This window comes from Schistocerca nitens, chromosome 12, assembly GCF_023898315.1.
Source record: "Schistocerca nitens isolate TAMUIC-IGC-003100 chromosome 12, iqSchNite1.1, whole genome shotgun sequence".
NCBI lineage: Eukaryota > Metazoa > Arthropoda > Insecta > Orthoptera > Acrididae > Schistocerca > Schistocerca nitens.
The window spans coordinates 41,844,446-41,864,963 of NC_064625.1; the positions used below are offsets into that span (position 1 = coordinate 41,844,446).

At 40.2% G+C, this 20,518-nt stretch overlaps 1 protein-coding gene across 2 annotated transcripts in view; it reads right to left on the reverse strand.

Annotated features, from left to right (window-relative positions):
* LOC126215054 (uncharacterized) overlaps positions 1-20,518 on the reverse strand; it is a 122,268-nt gene that overhangs the window by 67,697 nt on the left and 34,053 nt on the right. For both annotated transcript variants that reach the window (XM_049941701.1, XM_049941700.1), the window contains exons 5-6: positions 15,933-16,162; positions 7,953-8,088 (exon numbers count right to left, since the gene is read on the reverse strand). In XM_049941701.1, the coding sequence (XP_049797658.1) occupies positions 7,953-8,088; positions 15,933-16,162 (366 nt within the window). The remainder of the gene's footprint in view (positions 1-7,952; positions 8,089-15,932; positions 16,163-20,518) is intronic.

A 20,518-nucleotide genomic window follows, 5' to 3' on the forward strand; every position in this document is an offset into this window, starting at 1 on the left:
CAAACTGCATCAGGATTCACTGTAAGTGCTATGACAGTTAGGCGGGAGGTGAGGAAACTTGGATTTCACGGTCGAGCGGCCGCTCATAAGCCACACATCCCGCAGATAAATGCCAAACAATGCCTCGCTTGGTGTAAAGAGCATAAACATTGGACAATTGAACCGTGAAAAAAAGTTTTGTGGAGTGATGAGTCACAGTACACTATGTGGCGATCTGATGGCAGGGTGTGGGTATGGCGAATGCCTGGTGAACTTCATCTGCCAGCATGTGTAGTGCCAACAGTAAAATTCGGAGGCAGTGGTGTTATGGTGTGGTCGCGCTTTTCATGGAGGGGACTTGCACCCCTTGATGCTTTGCTTGGCACTATCACAGCGCAGGCCTACATTGATATTTTAAGCACTGCCTTACTTCCCACAATTGAAGAGCAATTCAGGGATGGCAGTTGAATCTTTCAACATGATCGAGCACCTGTTCATAATGTACGGCCTGTGGCGGAATGGTTACACAACAATAACATCCCTGTGCTGACTGGCCTGAACAGAGTCCTGATGCGAATCCTATAGAATACCTTTGGGATGTTTTGGAACACCGACTTCATGCCAGGTCTCACCGACCGACATCAATACCTCTCCTCAGTGTAGCATTCCATGATGAATGGGCTGCCATTCCTCAAGAAATCTTTCAGCACCTGATTGAACATATGCCTGCGAGAGTGGAAGCTCTTATAAAGCCTAAGGGTGGGCCAACACCATACTGAATTCCAGCATTACCAATGCAGGGCGCCATGAACTTTTAAGTCATTTTCAGCCAGGTGTTCGGATGCTTTTGAACACAGTGTACGTGTAGCAGGTACTTGAGACAGGTAGCATCCTGGATTATGCTTGCAACAACATCAGTAACAAAGGACTGCAGAACAACATTAGAGATCGAATTCTCTCTCACATTTACATACACACCTAGTTACTTTATTTATCCTCTTTTTGAATTCTTTATTATTAAGCAATTTGTTTTTTACTGCTCTGTGAAGCGCTATTACTGTTGTGTTTCTCGAGTCGTTTACAAAACTAGAACTGTGTGTGAGAATTATCCTTTAATTTGGCTTTTTATTTTCCGTGTTTCCCTTTTAGCTTATAATGCATAAATTGCTGATCCCCAGAGCTAATGATGTGACTAACTACTGTCAGCACTGCTCTAGGACCATCAGATGCTTTTGAGCCAAAGCCATACTCTGTTACCATTTTTAAATTTCGTTTAAGATTTTTTTTATTTACGGTAGTCGCTAATGGAACAATTTGAAATTTATTTGCCGATTGTGAATTCTTTGATGTCGACTGTATTAGGTATAGATATTCTACCTATCAATGACTTGCGAAAATTAGTGCCAGAGTGTGACTCTACCAAGGATTTCCCATTTACTGTGAGAGATTGCCTCAGCCGATTCTGCTGTCTGTGCTTGTAAAAAAAATTGCAGTCAGTGAATAAATTTCAAATTATTTCGTGCAGCTGTAGACTGTCAATAACACTTGTTCTTTCAGACATGAAGGTACACTGTCATTAATGAAACAATTGGGAAGAACAATATGAAACCCATCTGTTGTTGTTGTGGTCTTCAGTCCAGAGACTGGTTTGATGCAGCTCTCCATGCTACTCTATCCTGTGCAGGCCTCTTCATTCCGAATAACTACTGCAACTTACATCCTTCTGAATACGCTGGGCGTATTCATCTCTTTGTCTTCCTCTATGATTTTTACCCTCTATGCTTCCTTCCAGTACTAAATTGGTGATCCCTTGATGCCTTAGAACGTGTCCTACCAACTGATTCCTTCTTCTTGTCAAGTTGTGCCACAAATTCCTCTTCTCCCCAACTCTATTCAGTACCTCCTCATTAGTTACACGATCTACCCTTCTAATCTTGAGCATTCTTCTGTAGCAACACATTTCGAAAACTTCTATTCTTCTCTTGTCTAAACTGTTGATTGAGATACTTTATTATCGATGTTAACAAATTTCTCTTCACCCGAAACACTTTCCTTTCACGTTGCCAGTCTACATTTTATATCCCATAACCCCCCCCCCCCCCGAACCACCAAACCATGGACCTTGCCGTTGGTGGGGAGGCTTGCGTGCCTCAGTGTTACAGATAGCCGTACTGTAGGTACAACCACAACGGAGGGGTATCTGTTGAGAGGCCAGACAAACGTGTGGTTCCTGAAGAGGGGCAGCAGCCTTTTCAGTAGTTGCAAGGGCAACAGTCTGGATGATTGACTGATCTGGCCTTGTAACAATAACCAAAACGGCCTTGCTGTGCTGGTACTGCGAACGGCTGAAAGCAAGGGAAAACTACGGCAGTAATTTTTCCCGAGGGCATGCAGCTTTACTGTATGATTAAATGATGATGGCGTCCTCTTGGGTAAAATATTCCGGAGGTAAAATAGTCCCCCATTCGGATCTCCAAGCGGGGACTACTCAGGAGGATGTCGTTATCAGGAGAAAGAAAACTGGCGTTCTACGGATCGGAGCGTGGAATGTCAGGTCCCTTAATCAGGCAGGTAGGTTAGAAAATTTGAAAAGGGAAATGGATAGGTTAAAGTTAGATATAGTGGGAATTAGTGAAGTTGGGTGGCAGGAGGAACAAGACTTCTGGTCAGGTGACTACAGGGTTATAAACACAAAGTCAAATAGGGGTAATGCAGGAGTAGGTTTAATAATGAATAGGCAAATAGGAACACGGGTAAGCTACTACAAACAGCTTTGTGAACGCATTATTGTGGCCAAGATAGATACGAAGCCCACACCTACTACAGTAGTACAAGTTTATATGCCAACTAGCTTGCAGATGACGAAGAAATTGAAGAAATGTATGATGAAATAAAAGAGATTATTCAGATAGTGAAGGGAGACGAAAATTTAATAGCCATGGGTGACTGGAATTCGAGTGTAGGAAAAGGGAGAGAAGGAAACGTAGTAGATGAATATGGATTGGGGCTAACAAATGAAAGAGGAAGCCGCCTGGTAGAATTTTGCACAGAGCACAACTTAATCATAGCTAACACATGGTTCAAGAATCATGAAAGAAGGTTGTATACATGGAAGAACCCTGGAGATACTAAAAGGTATCAGATAGATTATATAATGGTAAGACAGAGATTTAGGAACCATGTTTTAAATTGTAAGACATTTCCAGCGGCAGATGTGGACTCTGACCACAATTTATTGGTTATGACCTGCAGATTAAAACTGAAGAAACTGCAAAAAGGTGGGAATTTAAGGAGATGGGACCTGGATAAACTGAAAGAACCAGAGGTTGTACAGAGTTTCAGGGAGAGTATAAGGGAACAATTGACAGGAATGTGGGAGAGAAATACAGTAGAAGAAGAATAGGTAGCTTTGAGGGATGAAGTAGTGAAGGCAGCAGAGGATCAAGTAGGTTGGTTGGTTGGTTGGTTGGTTGGTTTTGGGGGAAGGAGACCAGACAGCGAATTCATCGGTCTCATCGGATTAGGGAATGACGGAGAAGGAAGTCGGCCATGCCCTTTGAAAGGAACCATCCCGGCATTTGCCTGGAGCGATTTAGGGAAATCACAGAAAACCTAAATCAGGATGCCCGGACGCGGGATTGAACCATCGTCCTCCCGAATGCGAGTCCAGTGTCTAACCACTGCGCCACCTCGCTCGGTGGATCAAGTAGGTAAAAAGACGAGGGCTAGTAGAAATCCTTGGGTAACAGAAGAAATATTGAATTTAATTGATGAAAGGAGAAAATACAAAAATGCAGTAAATGAAGCAGGCAAAAAGGAATACCAACGTCTCAAAAATGAGATCGACAGGAAGTGCAAAATGGCTAAGCAGGGATGGCTAGAGGACAAATGTAAGGATGTAGAGGCTTATCTCATTAGGGGTAAGATAGATACTGCCTACAGGAAAATTTAAGAGACCTTTGGAAATAAGAGAACCACTTGTATGAACATCAAGAGCTCAGATGGAAACCCAGTTCTAAGCAAAGAAGGGAAAGCAGAAAGGTGGAAGGAGTATATAGAGGGTCTATACAAGGGTGATGCACTTGAGGACAATATTATGGAAATGGAAGAGGATGTTGATGAAGATGAAATGGGAGATATGATACTGCGTGAAGAGTTTGACAGAGCACTGAAAGACCTGAGTCGAAACAAGGCCCCCGGAGTAGACAACATTCCATTGGAACTACTGACGGCCTTGGGAGAGCCAGTCCTGACAAAATTCTACCATCTGGTGAGCAAGATGTATGAAACAGGCGAAATACCCTCAGACTTCAAGAAGAATATAATAATTCCAATACCAAAGAAAGCAGGTGTTGACAGATGTGAGAATTACCGAACAATCAGTTTAATAAGCCACAGCTGCAAAATACTAACACGAATTCTTTACAGACGAATGGAAAAACTAGTAGAAGCCGACCTCGGGGAAGATCAGTTTGGATTCCGTAGAAATACTGGAACACGTGAGGCAATACTGACCTTAGGACTTATCTTATAAGAAAGATTAAGGAAAGGCAAACCTGCGTTTGTAGCATTTGTAGACTTAGAGAAAGCTTTTGACAATGTTGACTGGAATACTCTGTTTCAAATTCTAAAGGTGGCAGGGGTAAAATACAGGGAGCGAAAGGCTATTTACAATTTGTACAGAGTTATAAGAGTCAAGGGGCATGAAAGGGAAGCAGTGGTTGGGAAGGGAGTAAGACAGGGTTGTAGCCTCTCCCCGATGTTATTCAATCTGTATATTGAGCAAGCAGTAAAGGAAACAAAAGAAAAATTCGGAGTAGGTATTAAAATCCGTGGAGAAGAAATAAAAACTTGGAGGTTCGCCGATGACATTGTAATTCTGTCAGAGACAGCAAAGGACTTGGAAGAGCAGTTGAACGGAATGGACAGTGTCTTGAAAGGAGGATATAAGATGAACATCAACAAAAGCAAAACGAGGATAATGGAATGTAGCTGAATTAAGTCGGGTGATGCTGAGGGAATTAGATTAGGAAATGAGACACTTAAAGTAGTAAAGGAGTTTTGCTATTTGGGGAGCAAAATAACTGATGATGGTCAAAGTAGAGAGGATATAAAATGTAGACTGGCAATGGCAAGGAAAGCGTTTCTGAAGAAGAGAAATTTGTTAACATCGAGTATAGATTTAAGTGTCAGGAAGTCGTTTCTGAAAGTATTTGTATGGAGGGTAGCCATGTATAGAAGTGAAACATGGACGGTAAATAGTTTGGACAAGAAGAGAATAGAAGCTTTCGAAATGTGGTGCTACTGAAGAATGCTGAAGATTAGATGGGTAGAGCACATAACTAATGATGAGGTACTGAATAGGATTGGGGAGAAGAGGAGTTTGTGGCACAACTTGACCAGACGAAGGGATCGGTTGGTAGGACATGTTCTGAGGCATCAAGGGATCACCAATTTAGTATTGGAGGGCAGCGTGGAGGGTAAAAATCGTAGGGGGAGACCAAGAGATGAATACACTAAGCAGATTCAGAAGGATGTAGGTTGCAGTAGGTACTGGGAGATGAAGAAGCTTGCACAGGATGGAGTAGCATGGAGAGCTGCATCAAACCAGTCTCAGGACTGAAGACCACAACAACAACAACAACTATAACCATCATCAGTTCTTTTGCTCCCTAAACAACGAAACTCGTTTACTACTTTAAGTGTCATTTCCTAATCTAATTCCCTCAGCATCAACTGATTTAATTCGACTACTTTCCATTATCCTCATTTTTCTATTGTTGATGTTCATCTTACATCATCCTTTCAAGACACTGTCCATTCCATTCAGCTGCTCTTCCACGTCTTTTGCTGTCTGACAGAATTACAAAGTCATTGGCAAACCTCAAATTTTCTCTTTCTTCTCCATGGACTTTAATTCCTACTCCAATTTTTTCTTTTGTTTCCTTTACTGCTTGCTCAATGTACAGATTGAATAACATCGGGGGGGGGGGGGGGGGGGTGCACAATCCAGTCTCACTCCCTTGTCAACCACTGCTTCGCTTTCATGCCCCTCGACTCTTATAACTGCCATCTGGTTTCTGTACAAATTGTAAATAGCCTTTCGCTCCCTGTATTTTACCCCTGCCACCTTTAGAATTTGAAACAGAGTATACCAGTCAACATTGTCAAAAGGTTCCTCTAAGTCTACAAATGCTAGAAACGTATGTTTGCCTTTCCTTAATCTATCTTCTACGAGAAGTCTTAGGGTCAGTATTGCGTCGCTTGTTCTAACATTTCCAAAGTGGTCTCCCCCAAGGTCAGCTTCTACCAGTTTTTCCATTTGTCTGTAAATAATTTGTTGGTATTTTGCAACTGTGACTTATTAACGTGAAAGTTCGGTAATTTTCACACGTGTCAACACCTGCTTTCTTTGGGATTGGAATTATTATTTTCTTCTTGAAGTCTGAGGGTATTTTGCCTGTCTCTTACATCTTGGTCACCAGATGACTGGATCTCACAAGGCTACCAGTAGTTCTAATGGAATGTTGTCTACACCAAGGGCCTTATTTTGACTTAGGTCTTTCAGTGTTCACAAATTCTTCACACAGTTACATATCTCCCATTTCATCTTCATCTACTTCCTCTTCCATTTCTATAACATTGCCCTCAAGTACATCACCCTTGTATAGACCCTCTTTATATTCCTACACCTTTATGCTTTCCCTTTTTTGCTTTGGACAGGTTTTCCATCTGAGCTCTTGATATCCAAACAGGTGGTTCTCTTTGACCCAAAGGTCCCTTTAATTTTCCTGCAGGCAATATCTATCTTACCCCTAGTGATACATGCTTTTACGTCCTTACATTTAACCTCTAGCCATTCCCGCTAAGCCGTTTTGCACCTCCTGTCATTCTCATTGTCGAGATGTTTGGTATTCTTTTTTGTCTGGTTCATTTACTGCATTTTTATATTTTCTCCTTTCATCAATTAAATTCAATCTCTCTTCAGTTACCTAAGGATTTCTGCTAGCCCTCTTCTTTTTACCCGCATGATGCTCTGCTGCCTTCACTATTTCATCCTTTAAAGCTACCCATTCTTCCTCTACATGTATTTCTTCCCCCTGTTCTTGTCACTCCCTCCCTATTACTCTCTCTGAAACTTTCTACAACCTCTGGTTCTTTCAGTTTATCCAGGTCCCATCTCCCTAAGTTCCTACATTTTTGCAGTTTCTTCAGTTTCAATCTACAGTTCATAACCAATAATTTGTGGTCTGAGTCCACATTTGCCGCTGGAAATGTCTTACAATTTAAAATCAGGTTCTTAAATCTCTGAAACCTTCCAGTGTCTCCAGGTCTCTTCCATGTATGCAACCTTCTTTCATGATTCTTAAAGTGTTATGCTCTGTACAAAATTCTACCAGGTGGCTTCTCCTTTCATTCCTTACTTTTCCTTCTCTTTCTTTTCCTACAATCACATGCCAGTCCCCATGACTACTAAATTTTCGTCTCCCTTACGCATCTAAATAATTTCTTTTACCCCATCATACATTTCTTCAATCTCTTTATAATCTGTGGAGCTAGTTGGCATACAAACTTGAACTACTATGGTAGGTGTGGGCTTCATGTCTATCTTGGCTACAATAATGGGTTCATTATGCTGTTCATAGTAGCTTATCCGCGTTACTATTTTTTTTATTCATTATTAAACCAACTCCTGCATTACCGTTATTTGATTTTGTATTTATAACCCTGTATTCACCTGATCAGAAGTCTTGTTCCTCCTGCCATACAACTTCACAAATTCTCACTGTAACTTTAACCTACCCATACCCCTTTTCAAATTTTATAGCCTACCTGCCCAATTATGGGATCTGACATTCCACGCTCCGATGCACAGAATGCTAGTTTTGTTTCTCCTGGTGACATATCTATTACACAATTAAAATTATTATTTCATAAATATTTTCATCAATGTACATATATTACTCACGTACCGACTGTTGTGTACCGTACAAAGGTTTCCCGGTTATCTAGCATGGAGTCCACTGCCAACTTCTCACAGTACTGTGCAGTGATGATGGCGATTGTCGGCTGCTTGGACTGCACCATGGCCGGCATGTTACGCACAACCTGTGGAAAACAAACTTACCTTGTAAAATCTACACGAGTGATTGAAATAGAGCATGTACCTTCACGAACTGACAGAATCCTGCAGAAGCAAATTTGTGACAGTTATGTGGCACCAAATGGACAGGAGTGCCCATTTTTCTTATGGGTATGTTGCTTTTATCAAGACTAATTCCCATCTCTCTGGATTAATCAACTGAGACCTTGTCAATAGCCAATATAAAAACTTCCATACTCTGGTGATACTAAGCAGAATCCCTCAGAGTGACGATAACCAAACATAAGATCAACAGTCCAGAGTTCTATGTTTGGAGAGTGGAGGTGCGGGGAGGGATAGCACATGGACAATGAAGCATTATGCAATATATTGTTAAAAAAATCTAGGAAACTTAACTGAACATCCTCTTTGAAAAAATATGTTATTTCCTACTGAACTAGGGCTGTTCATGACTTTAATGGCAACACTATCCCACTACTAGACAAGATATAGCTATCTCATTCTTTGGTGGTCATATTCTCCATGAAATTTTCTCTGCAGATTGCTAACAAGACTGAGTGTATGCACTAAAGTGGATGACACATCTGTTTTAGAAGCAAGTACGTGCAACGGACAGTTTGCCTGCAGGTGTGTTACAAGATGCAGAATACAGTGCTTCTACAGGGTGTGTACATGGACAAGAAAAAAAAATTCCTGGATTTTTCCCGGTTAAAAATACACTTTCTCCCGGATGAAAATATACTTTTTCCGTGTTAAGTGACTGTATACTTTTCCTTGGAACTGTAAAACTTATCAATCCTTTGTATGGTTATGGTTTTATATACCAGCGTACAATTTCCCGGCCCTTAAAAAACTAAACTCAATAAAAATAATAAAATATGTTTTGGAAAGATCTTCGATGTGCAGCAAAATGTACACTGCAAATTTTCGTGATGTAGTCAGCCAATAGCAATATCAGTGTTAAGTAGCGTGTACACACAAATAGGGAAAGTAAATCGTTTAAAATACACACAGTTTTGCTACAAGAAAAACAAAGCTTTCACATATAATATTGGTCTCAAAGATTAATAAGCTGCAAAAGAAGCTAAGCTTTCACATATAATGTTCATCTTTTATGGGCACGTTACACTTTAAGATACATCACACAAATGTGCCAGTAAAAACGACATTTATGTCCGATCTTCTAGACTCGAAATTTTTCAAAAAGGTCATCCTCAAAGAGTTGATTTTTAAATTACATTCAAATGCTCTGTGATTTAAGAAATTCATCGTACATTCTCACACATAGTTCATCATGCGTTAAAGGAAATTTACTTTGAAACTAATGGTTTTCAAACAACCATTTGCAATATTTTCTCGCAACCTGTTAGAAATAGGTTCGTTTCAGCAGTTGCCAGATATCAGGCGTCACCGCACTTGCGCAGTTATGATGACAGAGGAAGCCCGTATGGTCGTACGTATAAAACATTAAAAGATCTTACATTACGTCATAAAAGAAAAAAAGACATTAGAGGATACTCCAAGAGCATCAGAATTTCATGAACCATATTAAAATGCGTAATTCAGATTATAGTGCACATTCGCGTATGTCCAGATTCAGACAAATTTTCTTGGAGTACCAGTACTGTATTGTTTCATGTTTGGTTCTTTATTATAGCATAATGCCATACATGCTAGAAGATGAGAAGTAGCCCTTGAAATGTAGTGAACACTTGAAAACTAGCCAATAGTGTAGAATTAAACACTGTTTGAATTAAATTGATTGCCTCAGTGGAAAAGATTAATAAAAGCCAAATTTCTTTAGCAAGCAGACAAAAATAACTTTGTTGTTCGGCAAGGCGATTAATGTTCGACTGTCAGAAAGGCAGAAATAAAATAAAATCATAAACTAATAACATATTTTAGTCTTCCGTAATTATGTGAATGTATTTTAATTCACTTGATAGCTCCCGGCCAAAAAAATCCGTTTTGTTTTCATTTGATGTAAGAGCAATTAACAAAGAGAAAAAAGCAGAACCACTAAACCTCCCCAATACAACTAGGATTGCTCTGTGCATCAGCCCCAGATCTATGATATTTCTGAACTGGAGCAATACCGGATAGCTGTGCCCCCCACGCCCCCCACTCCCTCGAGCTTTTGAGGTAGGACACCAAAACTAAAAAAAATAAAAAAATCAACTTTTCAAAAATATGTTCATTTTGTAGCGCATATCCTCCTGAAGAGTCCGATACATAAAACATGTGTTCATGGAAATGTAAGACATGTTATTTGGTCTTTAAGTGTGCCAAAGTGCAGTGCCATGCCTCTTCCCACAGCATTCTTCTATCTCACGTCACTGTATTTCGCTCTGTGGAATTCAAACATGTAATATTCTGTAATAGGTGCCATCATACTATATTCAGGACAGTGGAAAACAACATGTCCTGTGGCACTCTCCTGCTCCCAGTCGGCCTGTTACGAAGCAAGCTGGGATAATTTTAATTCCCCTCCTGTTTTGCCATCTGCCTCCATAAAGTCATTTTTTCAATTTTTAATTAAGTACCATTAACATATGTGAATATAATCTACATTTTCATATAAGAGAAAGGTTGGCCCTCAGTTTTAAAGAATATAACACCAGATCTAATTTTGTGCCTAGTTTTATGTATGTAATTGATTTTCTAATTTATTTTGACTATTACTAGTTAGTATCTTTCATTATAGGGTGAAAGCAGTAATTGTTTCATAACTTAAATTCTACATATAAACAAATATAAATTCTGTAATAATTGCATGTTTTTGGAAAAAGAAATGCTAGTAATCGTAAAGTATCTTTTTGGTTACATTCGAAAAGATGTTAGCGAAGATTCCAAAGTTTTGTCAAAGGTGTGTTAATTTCATGATTTAAACAAATAATTCAGCCTAACACTTGCAGTAGAAGAAACTGTTAAAAAGATGCAATTTTTCAATGTATTCAGTTAATTTAATGAGTTAAGATTTAATTGTAATTTCTGTAAATTTAACTTTGAACAATGTTTAGTTTCAGCACCTATTATTGTGATGATATATAAGGGCCCAGTTTTTGGTCACAAGATAGTCAGTCCGCAGCCGAGTTTCAGACGACGAAGCTGTGTTGGTTAGAACAACAACAATGCATGCGTGAAATAAGTGTAACACAATTACACCGTGTGCAAAAACAATGACTGTGACTGTTCCATATGTACCTTTGTATTATTCAAGGGCTGTGAACATTGTGGTGAGGTTTTTACTGCTCGTAATGTTCAACAGTAAACTATTTTAGCAGTATGTGGAGGTTTGCCTGCTTACTATTAGTGAGGCTTATGGAAAGTTAAACAATAGTGCACTGGCCATATTAAATGTGTATAAGGTAGGTTGTGAAAAGTGGAAATAAAAAAGAGTGAAACACAACTGAGCATCTGTCAGCTACATCATTTAAAGTAGTCCGTGTTTGACTTCCACACCCCATTTTTAAGCCAGTACGTCGACACCGAGGGCAACAAATGAAGAAAATAAAAGCAAGTGGAACTGCTACAGGCTGGTTGGACATCATGCCCATCTTATAAAAAAACCTCGCAATTAATATTGGATGGGATTATTTGTAATTGGGAGAACAAGAACTCTTCAGAAATTTAGGACTCTATTGCCTATTAGCTAATAACTTCCTAGTTTGCGCGACATAAAATTACATAAAGGATACATAAAACCAGTAAAGACAAGAGACAAGCAAGACAGTACACATTTCTTCAATCCATAAGTCCTACCATTATTCCCTCTGTAATCTTGCTACAGCTTTACATGGCGTGTTTTCCTTTCTGGGAAAGAATCTACTACCCCATCAAAGTTCATCAAACATTTTGCTACATGAAAAAATGAAATGTCATTGTCTAATACTGAAAAAGCTGATAATACAAATAGTATCCAAGACTGGTGTGGTTTCTTGACCTGATTATGTGTATTTTGCAACTGTCTGCTATATAAAACTAAACAGGCCTGCCTAATATTGCAGCAGTTTTAATGCACACCAAATAAACAAGGCTGTTTTGGCACAAATGGTCATTTTTATAACATGACAGAACATAATTCATAAAGTCCCAAAATCAAACGCCTATTAGGTCTACTACAAGCAAAAAGTTTTGTTAGGAAATAGTTTTACATTTCATTCATACGCATGAAATGTTAAAGTAGTAGTATGAAATTTTTATATAAATTTGGAATTGTCATATTCTTCCATAATTTGTGTGATGTCCCCGTTCCTTCTCCTTCCTCGTTCTAGCAAACAATCTTGTCATCACTAATTCTGGAACTATCCCTGCCACTGTCAACACTTACTCTCTGGTTAGCTTCACTAACCCTGCCGCAACCACCGATTTAGTTATCCCGCATTTATTCTACGGTTCGGCATTATTACATATTCGTACAACACGTTTTCCTCGCTACTCCCAGAATAGAACTTAAGCAGCTGCTAGCTAAAGCTCTATACACAGAGCTTTAGCTCCTAACTGGGGACTAAACAACTGGCCCTTACAGTGTAGTGGTCTGGCCAAAAATGTAATGTCAAAATTTCATTTCCTTGGATACCAGTACACTGATAAGATGTAATCTTTCTTACTGTTATTTCTGTTAGTCGTTTATTTCCACTCTGATAGTCTGAGTCTACGGATTTTGCTAGTAATTATAACTACGCTGATCATTCACAAACCCAGTCAAACGCATAAACAGCAATTGGCATTCACCCGTTTGGCTTTATCTCGCTCAGCTCGTATAGCTCCGTCCCCTTTTGCTTGCAGGAAAGTTGATTTCTAGATGCGACGGGGATTCCACTGGCAAAGGCATCACGTACACCATGCACGCATTCAAAAATCAACTTATGATTCATTCAGAAATCAACTTAGAATTTGTTCAAATTCCAGCAGGGATGCGTTTCAAAATCATATGAATGATCGATAGACCAACATGCGCTGGATGCTACATGCTTTGTGAAAGAAGTTTCTTTTTCCTCAAGAATATGAATTTGGCCCCCTGACAGGTTCTGGGAGAGACCAAAAGGGGATGGTGTGTATTAAAATGACTGAGAAGCAAAAAGGGGCGAGGAAATTGACCAATAAGCTGGATGAAGTCTTCCCTGGTGACAGTGAGAGAGAGAGAGAGAGAGAGAGAGAGAGAGAGAGAGAGAGAGAGAGAGAGAGAAGTGTAGACTGTACAAAGAGAAAAGGTGAAGCGAGGAAGGAAAATGTGGACCTCAACAGCTTGCAGCTGTATGTTCAGCGAGATGGTTTTACTGTGTCACCCAGGATAAGCAGTATGACTCCCGATGAGATGGAATGCCATCCTCGGAGGGGAGGGGAGTCAAAGCTGACTAGAAGGAAATGTGAGAGGTCAAGGTGGCCGTGAGGACAATTTTGTTTCTTGGAGGCAGAGAACAATTGGACACAGTGATTTCAAGAGCAGCCATAATTCCTCCTTGTTAGATCTAATGCCACAAATGTTCCACTGTAGAAGAGTCATAACGGGGAAAGGGGAGTAGGGAACAAATGAAGGATTGTTACTTCGGCAGCTACCAAGTGCCGGTCTTCGAAGGCTCAGTGCTAGAGGACACAGAGGCTGGAAGATCCTGTTCCATTGGATTCTCAATGGGTCGGCCTGTGGATTCCAGGGCAGAAAAACAATTCCAGGGCAGAAAAACAGTAGGCAGTGCGCACCAGAGAAATGGAGGTCAGCCGGATGAGGGTATCACACTGTGACACCGTTCAAGAGGATCTCCGAGTCAGGGGAGGACATGACTGTTTGCCTGTTTGATTTCATACAGCCTTTGCAATTGGCACATGGCAAGTCTTCACAGGAGTATTCCTTTTGTCCTGCTACACATAGGTGATTTTGCTGCCAAAGGTGAAGATCTAGTGGCTTGTTGGACAGCTAGTGTCTTACTTGGCAATTTTACAACTGCAGTGCTGAATTTGAGGTCAGAAGTCTGTGTACAGAGGAGGAGACAGGCAACCACCCTTGTGAGCATCTGTACCACAAGAAACACATTTGGAGGTGTTTCGGCTGGATATGCGAGTGTGGTTGTAACATTGACACTAACAGCAATGCATCGGGTTTGGAATTTACGGTTGGAACATGACTTCAGAGCCTGCTTTGATCTTTGCTGGAAGCACTACTCTATCACATGTTGGAAAAAGAATTCATATAGGCACTTTTTTTCATGGTTACATCAACTTTTTTCATTACCCAATGGACTGAAAATATGTCATGATCAGAGAGGTAAGTTTGGATTTCTCCCTCGGTCAGACCATCGAGCAGTCTATTGTAAATAACAACACATGAAGAATCCAGCATTTGACGGGCCTTGACATGAACATGATAGCTGTGGACGAGCAAAGCAGCAGGTGTTGTGCCTAAGGATCACAATTAGTCTCCAAAAGCAAAGTGCCATTCCATAAACAAGACCATGGTTTCACAGCACCTGCAATTCAATCAGCACCTTTCGTAGCTAACGACTGACCTCCTTCAGTACAGGATGCCCCAAGGAAACAAGATGCTTATGGGAGATTCTTTGAATCTTTAGTCTCATTCTGTTTACGTTTAGTAAATGTAGACTGAGATGGTGATTGACTCATTGCAAGAAAATCCCCCACGATTGCTAGTGTTGCACACTTTTTCCAACTGGCCCCCCCCCCCCCCCCCCCCCAGATGGGGCGGCTCACTCGTCTTACGTAGTTGTTCATACCTCAAGTCACATCTCATGAACTCCTGGCAGAAGGACCAATTGGCAAATTTGGGAAGGAAACAGCTCAGATAACTGCCACTCACTGAGCCTGACCTGTACGGGTGGTACATGCGAACTCTGTATGACGACCCGGGGCTGGGAATTACACGTTACCCAGTCACCAGTTACACGTCAAATGTGTGGGCCAACCTTCAGGAGTGTACAGGGATGAAAAGAAACAAACATGATCCTCAATGGGAGGGGAGGGTGAGGGGTGGGGGTGGGGTGGGGGTGGGGTGGGGGGGTGTTGGGGTGGGGAAGAAGGCAGTTGAGGAACTGTTGTGATGTCAGGCTACTGAAACTTCAGAACACATTTCCAAAAATATCCCAGACATGTTCTCCAAGGGAGGGGAAAAAGAATAGCAGGAGCATAGAGGTGCAGCACAAAAATGGATAAGGTGATGCAAAGGTCGGGGCCCCATGGCAGCAAAGCATGTACTCACGAAAAGGAAAGGTTTGGATGTGTTTGGGCTATTCATAAATACATTTGTGTCATCAGCAAACATCCACCTCCAGTGTCCTGTGTAACTCATTTATATGCAACAAGAAGGGCAGGTCAAAAACAAAACTTTTGAGACACTGTATTTAAAGTAACCCCATTCAGAGCTTAGTCTTATTCACATCATATCATATCATATCATATCATATCATATCATATCATATCATATCATATCATACTATAAGTTGACTTTACCATCAGCCTCCTCCTATTAAGATAACACTATGTCATTTAAGTTTCCCTAGTAAAATTTACTGATCTACAAAACTGATGGCTTTACAAGATGACAGAAAACACTAACTGAGTAATATTTCTTCTTCAGTTGTATCAGAATTGACTTCTTGAGATGAAGTATCACTTTCCCCACAAGAGGAACCTTTACAGAAGCAAAACTGATATGTTTAATCCCAGACATGCTAACTGTGTTGGTTAAGTAACATTCTACCTGACCAACAACTACACTTATTGTGTTAGAACCAAAATGAACACCAACAAGAGTAAGTGCAACGAGAGTGTCCAAAGAAGTGAATCCTCTCACCACACCTTTACAAAGTATCAAAACTGCCAATCGCCAAACACCGACCTGCACTTTGGTAGCAACTGCGCGTGTGTATGCACCGTGCTCGAGAGCCTTGGCAATGCCCTTCTCCGTCAGCTGTGACAACTGCGCCTGCACTTCCTCCTCGGACCAGCCGTTGGAACGCGCCAGCTCCACTGCAGTCACCGGGTTCGGAAAAGAAGATTCCAGCAGTTCTTTGATGCGTTCTTCTGTGAGCGGAGCGACGGCACCCAGTGTGCTCTCATCTGCGGATACTGAAGTTGGAAAATATCTATGATTTGTGAGAGCACCAATAAGATGACACAGAATTTTGCTTAAATAACTTCTCCGACAAAAATTATCATTGTCAGCAAACTGATTAACACACAAAGGGGATTTCCTTGCAACCACATTGTGGTTTAACTTTCTACAATGGACTGAATACTTATTAATTGAAAAAATAAAACAATTCTTACAAAATGGTGAAATAAAAACTTAAATTGTGTATTTGTTAAACCTTTTTGGAAAGATATAATTGTGTAATTTGTAATAAAAGTTAACAACAGCACACATTATCTCACAACACAGGAACCACAAATCTACAACTAAGGAAACACAAGATACTTGTTAAGTATAGCGTCATTCAGCTACATTTAAAAATCATTTACTAAAAGCATTAATTCAACACAACACAAAACAAGTATTTTGGCTTTTTAAAAAGGTATCTTTCTTTTTCTTTTTAAAATCTTCTGCTTTATAAAGTTACAGTCTGCAGTACATATGAAGGTCATGTTTTACAATTTATCCAGGTGCAAAAACATGAACTACAAGATTTTAAACAGAAACAAATGTGTTGTTAAGGATTTAAATATCTCTGCACTGGCAGTGTTTGTAAAAGATTACAGTTATTTCAATAACTTAGTGGGCACATACAGTTGTACAATTTTAAAAAAGTGTGATACATTCCTTTATTAAAGCAGCATGTTTTATTTTCCAACTGGAGACATACAGTAAGCATAAGTATGTAAAAGTCATACTGTCACTTCAAGATTCCCATCCAACAGACGCGCAACACAACTGGGTAATAATCTTTCAAGGCAAAACAGATTAAGAGAAGAGACATACTCAGAGAATAAGGCTCTGCTTACTGATGACATTGTTAGATGAGAGAAAGTATTGTTTAAGGTTCAATAACAAGTATACTGTTTCCGTTCTAGTGAGTTTTGTTTATTTCAAATTAGTTTTCGGCTTACTGGGCCACCAATGGAAAAATCCATAAGCAAGAAAGTTTTTTCTTTGAATAACTGTAGTGGGATTACAACAGATGTTCTACTTAGTGTGAAAAATGTCAGGATGCTTTAAATGTAAATAAATGTAAGTTAAGGCAAATTGCTAGGTAAAACATTCCTGTCACACTGAGACTGCTAGCAAACATCTTAGCATTTGGAATAAGTTCTCAGGTATGGGAGTGGCTCAAATACTTTAATCAGCAGAAACTAGTACGTTGTCCTGGACTGTAAGTGTTTATTGGAGGCAAAGGTAATGTCAGGAGTGGCTACAACAAGTGTGTTAGGACCGCTACTATTCAATTTAAATGTGGAAAAATATATGGTAATGCAGATGAGTACGAAAAACAATCTGTAATGATCGAATACAGTATTAGCGATGTGCTGTCTGACACAGTCATGTCAAATATCTAGGCATAATGCATCAAAGTGACATGAAATGGAACAAGGCCAGCTATAAGGAGAACCGCCAACTTTGGTGAATTGGGAGAATATACTGAGACCACATATAGAACACTAGTGTGACCTATTCTTGAGTACTGCTTGAGTATTTGCAATCCCCAGCAGGTCAGATGCAAGGAAAACTCCAAAGCAATTCAGGGACATGCTGGAAGATTTGTTACCAGTAGAACTGAACAGCATTTGAGAATTACGAAAATATTCGGTGAACTCAAATGTGAAGGAGACATTCTTTTTGTGAAGCACTACTGGGAAAGGTTAGAGATCCAGCATTTACAACAGACTGCAGAGAATTATACTGCCATCAACATTCATCACAGGTGACGACCATGAAGACGAGAAACAAGACATAAGGCCTCGTACGAAGAAACCAAGTCACCCACTACCATGCACTGTGCAAATGGCTGTTCACTGGCAGATTTCTGGATACGTGAAGTGGATAAATTTACGATACTGCACACATAATTCTCACGTGACACATTCTCGAGTACTGTTTGAATGATTGGGATCTCTATAACATTAACTTAAAGAAAGGCATCAAAGCAATTCAGCAGCAAGCTGCTCGATTTATCACTGGCCAGTTCTATAGGTACGGCAATATTCAACAAATGCTCTGTGCACTTGGAAGGGAAGAAGACTTATCTTTTCACAAAAAAAGCTATTGAGGAAGTTTAGAGAACCAACCTTTGCAACAGAACCAGAATAATTGTACTTTCTTCAATGTTTACCTCCTGTAAGGGCAGTAATTACAAAATAAGGGACATTATGGCTCATACTGAGGCAAGCACGCTAAATTTTCCACTCACTCTCCTTGTGAATTGAGCACCTTCTGGCAGGCACACAGGTGTAGACAACTGCTTCAGAGACATCAATTTTTACCACACCTATGTGGGTCTGCAAATTATCTCTGAACTAATGCCTTTGATGTGTCAACATTAAAGACATTTTCCACTTCCATGTCAGGTAGTGCAAAATGGCTAAGCAGGGATGGCTAGAGGACAAATGTAAGGATGTAGAGGGTTATCTCAGTAGGGGTAAAATAGATACTGATTACAGGAAAATTAAAGAGACCTTTGGAGAAAAGACAACCACTTGTATGAATATCAAGAGCTCAGATGGAAACCAAGTTCTAAGCAAAGAAGGGAAAGCAGAAAGGTGGAAGAAGTATATAGAGGGTCTATACAAGGGTGATGTACTTGAGGACAATATTATGGAAATGGAAGAGGACATAGATGAAGATGAAATGGGAGATACGATACTGCGTGAAGAGTTTGACAGAGCACTGAAAGACCCGAGTCGAAACAAGGCCCTGGGAGTAGACAACATTCTATTAGAACTACTGACGGCCTTGGGAGAGCCAGTCCTGACAAAACTCTACCATCTGGTGAGCAAGATGTATGAGACAGGCGAAATACACTCAGACTTCAAGAAGAATAGAATAATTCCAATCCCAAAGAAAGCAGGTGCTGACAGACGTGAAAATTACCGAACAATCAGTTTAATGAGTCATGGATGCAAAATACTAATGCGAATTCTTTACACACGAATGGAAAAACTGGTAGAAGCCGACCTCAGGGAAGATCAGTTTGGATTCCATAGAAATATTGGAACACGTGAGGCAATACTGACCTTACGACTTATCTTAGAAGCTAGATTGAGGAAAGGCAAACCTACGTTTGTAGCATTTGTAGACTTAGAGAAAGCTTTTGACAATGTTGGCTGGAATACTCTCTTTCAAATTCTGAAGGTGGCATGGGTAAAATACAGGGAGCAAAAGGCTATTTACAATTTGTACAGAAACCAGATGGCAGTTATAAGAGTCGAGGGGCATGAAAGGGAAGCAGTGGTTGGGAAGGGAGTGAGACAGGGTTATAGCCTATCCCCAATGTTATTCAATCTGTATACTGAGCAAACAGTGAAGGAAACAAAAGAAAAATTCGGAGTAGGTAGTAAAATCCGTGGAGAAGAAATAAAAACTTGGAGGTTCGCCGGTGACATTGTAATTCCGTCAGAGACAGCAAAGGACTTAGAAGAGCAGTTGAACGGAATGGATGCTGTCTTGAAGGGAGGATATAAGATGAACATCAACAAAAGCAAAACGAGGATAATGGAATGTAGTCGAATTAAGTCGGAATTAGATTAGGAAATGAGACACTTAAAGTTGTTAAGGAGTTTTGCTATTAACTGATGATGGACGAAGTAGAGAGGATATAAAATGTAGACTGGCAATGGCAAAAAAAGCGTTTCTGAAGAAGAGAAATTTGTTAACATCGAGTATAGATTTAAGTGTCAGGAAGTCGTTTCTGAAAGTATTTGTATGTAGTGTAGCCATGTATGGATGTGAAACATGGACGATAAATAGTTTAGACAAGAGGAGAATAGAAGCTTTCGAAATGTGGTGCTACAAAAGAATGCTGAAGATTAGATGGGTAGCTCACGTAACTAATGAGGAGGTATTGAATAGAATTGGGGAGAAGAAGAGTTTGTGGCACAACTTGACTAGAAGAAGGGATCGGTCGGCAGGACATGTTCTGAGGCATCAAGGGATCACCAATTTAGTATTGGAGGGCAGTGTGGAGGGTAAAAATCGTAGAGGGAGACCAAGAGATGAATACACTAAGCAGATTCAGAAGGATGTAGGCTGCAGAAGGTACTGGGAGATGATGAAGCTTGCACAGGATAGAGTAGCATGGAGAGCTGCATCAAACCAGTCTCAGGACTGAAGATCACAACAACAACACGTCATCAATATTCTTCCTGTAGCTACCCAATCAATGCTGACAATCTTCACATTGTGAGGTTTGCTGAGGAACAATGCCAGATAAGCTTGCTCCACTTATAAATAATTTTCTCTCTTGGTTACATGCTTTCCAGTTTTCAGTTTCA